This window comes from Gigantopelta aegis, chromosome 2, assembly GCF_016097555.1.
Source record: "Gigantopelta aegis isolate Gae_Host chromosome 2, Gae_host_genome, whole genome shotgun sequence".
NCBI lineage: Eukaryota > Metazoa > Mollusca > Gastropoda > Neomphalida > Peltospiridae > Gigantopelta > Gigantopelta aegis.
The window spans coordinates 12,332,489-12,335,113 of record NC_054700.1 but is presented as its reverse complement, the minus strand read 5'-3'; the positions used below and the strand labels follow the sequence as shown (position 1 = coordinate 12,335,113).

The following is a 2,625-nucleotide window of genomic DNA, read 5'->3' as shown; positions in this document are numbered from 1 at the left end:
TGGTTTTCTTTACCTCAACGCAAGTCGATAACGTTTCAAACATCTTCTGTCGTCTAGATGTTAATGGTTTAGTCCAGACTGTTGAAATGTATGAATCCAAAGACTTAAGACACGCGCTTATTTTTTCAGACGGACACTCTTTTAAGCTACAAACAGAATTTTCTTGGAAATATTCCAGATTACAAATTGTAACTCGATATTAAACCGTCATAAAATTGAGCTACAAACATAAAGAACGTAAATATTCGGCATTAAAGTTGCAGCGACAAATTAAACTGTCATAAAATTCCTTATTGAACACTTCGTTTTGAGCAACAAACAAATGCTTGTAGATAATCCAGAATACAAAATGTAACGCGAAATTAAACCGTCGTAAAATCCCCCAATGGACATTTCATTTGTAGCTATTAACAGAATGCGCGTAGATAATCCAGATTACAAAGTACACCCGAACATAAACCGTCATAAATGTCTCCAATGGACACTCAATTTTGACTTACAATCAGAATGCTTGTAGATAATCCAGATTACAAACTGTTACGCGATGTTAAACCGTCATAAAATCCCCCAATGTACACTCCATTTTGAGTTACAAACAGAATTATCGTAACTATTCCAGGTTAGAAACTGTAACGAGATATTAAACCAACATAAAATTCCTCAGTGGTAACACTATTTTGAGCTTCAAAAAGAAAGAAAAAAGTAAACTAATCCATGTTATAAACTGTAACACAATATTAAACCATCTTTAAGTTCCATGTTAGAAATACACCAAAAACCCGTGCCTTTAATGTATTGATACATCCGTGTGTTTTACGCCAGTCGACATATTGGGCGAACGCTCGTATGGCAAGAGTTTCTGTTCCATTTGGAACGACTGAGAGGGCTGCCTCCCAGTTTTCGAATCACTGTCATCGCTCCCGAAACACACAACACCCGGTCCGAACAGTAAACGAAACAAGTGGAACCTGAATTTTTTGCACGTAAAGCAGTAGATGAAGAGGTTGCACGCATAGTGCGACAGCCCGATCTCCTTGATGACCGTCCTGGCGAATTGGTAGGAAAAGAACGTCCTCCAGTGCGGATCGTCTGCCATCGCCTCTAAAGACATGGGCGAGCCGAGCGTGAACTTCGTCTGCATCGCAAACATCAGCGTCACGGGCAGGGTCGTGAGGATCAGGTAGAACGACACCCACAGCAGCGTCACCGTGGTGGATATGTAACGTTTGTGGGAGTTGCTAGCGGACGTGTCGCCCAGCTTCAGCTGCCCGGCGTGTTTGATCTTGTGCAAGACGCATATGTTGAGGACGAGAACCACGAGGGGGACCAGCCCGAACATGATCATCTCGGACCCCCAGTTCCAGATGGAGTACAGCGACCTCTCTCGCTGCATCACCAGACTGATGCGCACGTGGCAGCCGTTGTATCTGACGTCCCAGAAGTATCCCTGAGGAAGCGCGACGAGGAAGGACACGAGGACGATAAGGAAGATGACCCTCTTGGATCTCGAGGTCTTGCTGAACCGCTCCGATTTGAACGGGTAGCAGATGGACAAGAACCGCTCAAAGGTGAAACCGAAAACCAGCAGAACGCAGATGTAGCCGACCGCCATATTGAGGATGTTCCAGATCTGACACCATCCTTGAAGGTCAAGGGCGCGGACCAGCCAAGGATATTCCAGTTCGTAGAACACTTGTAGGATGAGAAATAACAGATCGGCGATGGCCAGAGATGCTAGATAGTACGCAGCGGTGTTGGACATGCGCAGACCGGAACTCAGCCACACGGCAGCGGAAGTGACGTTGCCAACAAGGCCGATGGCGTACCAGATGGGCGTAATGGCCTTGTTTAGGGCCAGAGCCACAGGGATGTGATACTCGAGGATAAACAGCAGGTCGTCCCAGCTAGTGACGTTGAACGGCGAAGAGTACGACAGATTCTTCTGTGTGGATGCCATGAAGTCAGTATTGGTGTCCTGTATCATCTGGTAAATACAAAATATTCACAACGTTAACGTTAGCATCACAGGTTTGTAGACTGTGCTGAATATACTCAATATACAAAAAAAAAAAAAAAAAAAACAACAACAACACCTTATTAAGGGACAGTAGGCTTTTGGTATTTTCGCTGGTACCATATTATTTTTCTATTGTGATTACACGTGACTTCTAAACATTGTTTCATGATACACGCAAAAAACGAAAAAAAACCCCAAAAAACCCTAACAAAAAAACCCCCAACCCCACCCACCAACAAACCCGGTTGATTTTCAGTGCATCTATATAAAAGAAATAACAAAATGTTCATTCGTTACGTTGGATCGTAACGATGATTATCCTTGTGTTCGCCATACAAAAAATTAAGCTATTAAGTTTAAGAACAAGCCATAATGTCGACACGTTATAATAAAAGAATCTATTATTTATTTATTTATTTATTGTTTTAATTAGGAAAAAGATCTTTTAAAAATGTTGAAAATATCTACTAACCCTTAATTAATTAATTTTGTTGAATACATGTGAAAAGTACAGTACATGCGAGATGACCCGAATCCGCACCCACTTTCTCGACCCCTCTCTCTAATCTCTAATCTCTCTCTCTCTCTCTCTCTCTCTCTCTCTCTCT

At 42.5% G+C, this 2,625-nt stretch overlaps 1 protein-coding gene across 1 annotated transcript; it reads right to left on the bottom strand.

Annotated features, from left to right (window-relative positions):
• Positions 1–787: 787 nt before the first annotated feature.
• On the bottom strand, positions 788–1,984 carry LOC121387229 (neuropeptides capa receptor-like). The gene has a single exon (XM_041518257.1). It carries the CDS (start codon positions 1,982–1,984, stop codon positions 788–790), a length of 1,197 nt encoding a protein of 398 aa, XP_041374191.1.
• Between the last annotated feature and the right edge of the window lie 641 nt (positions 1,985–2,625).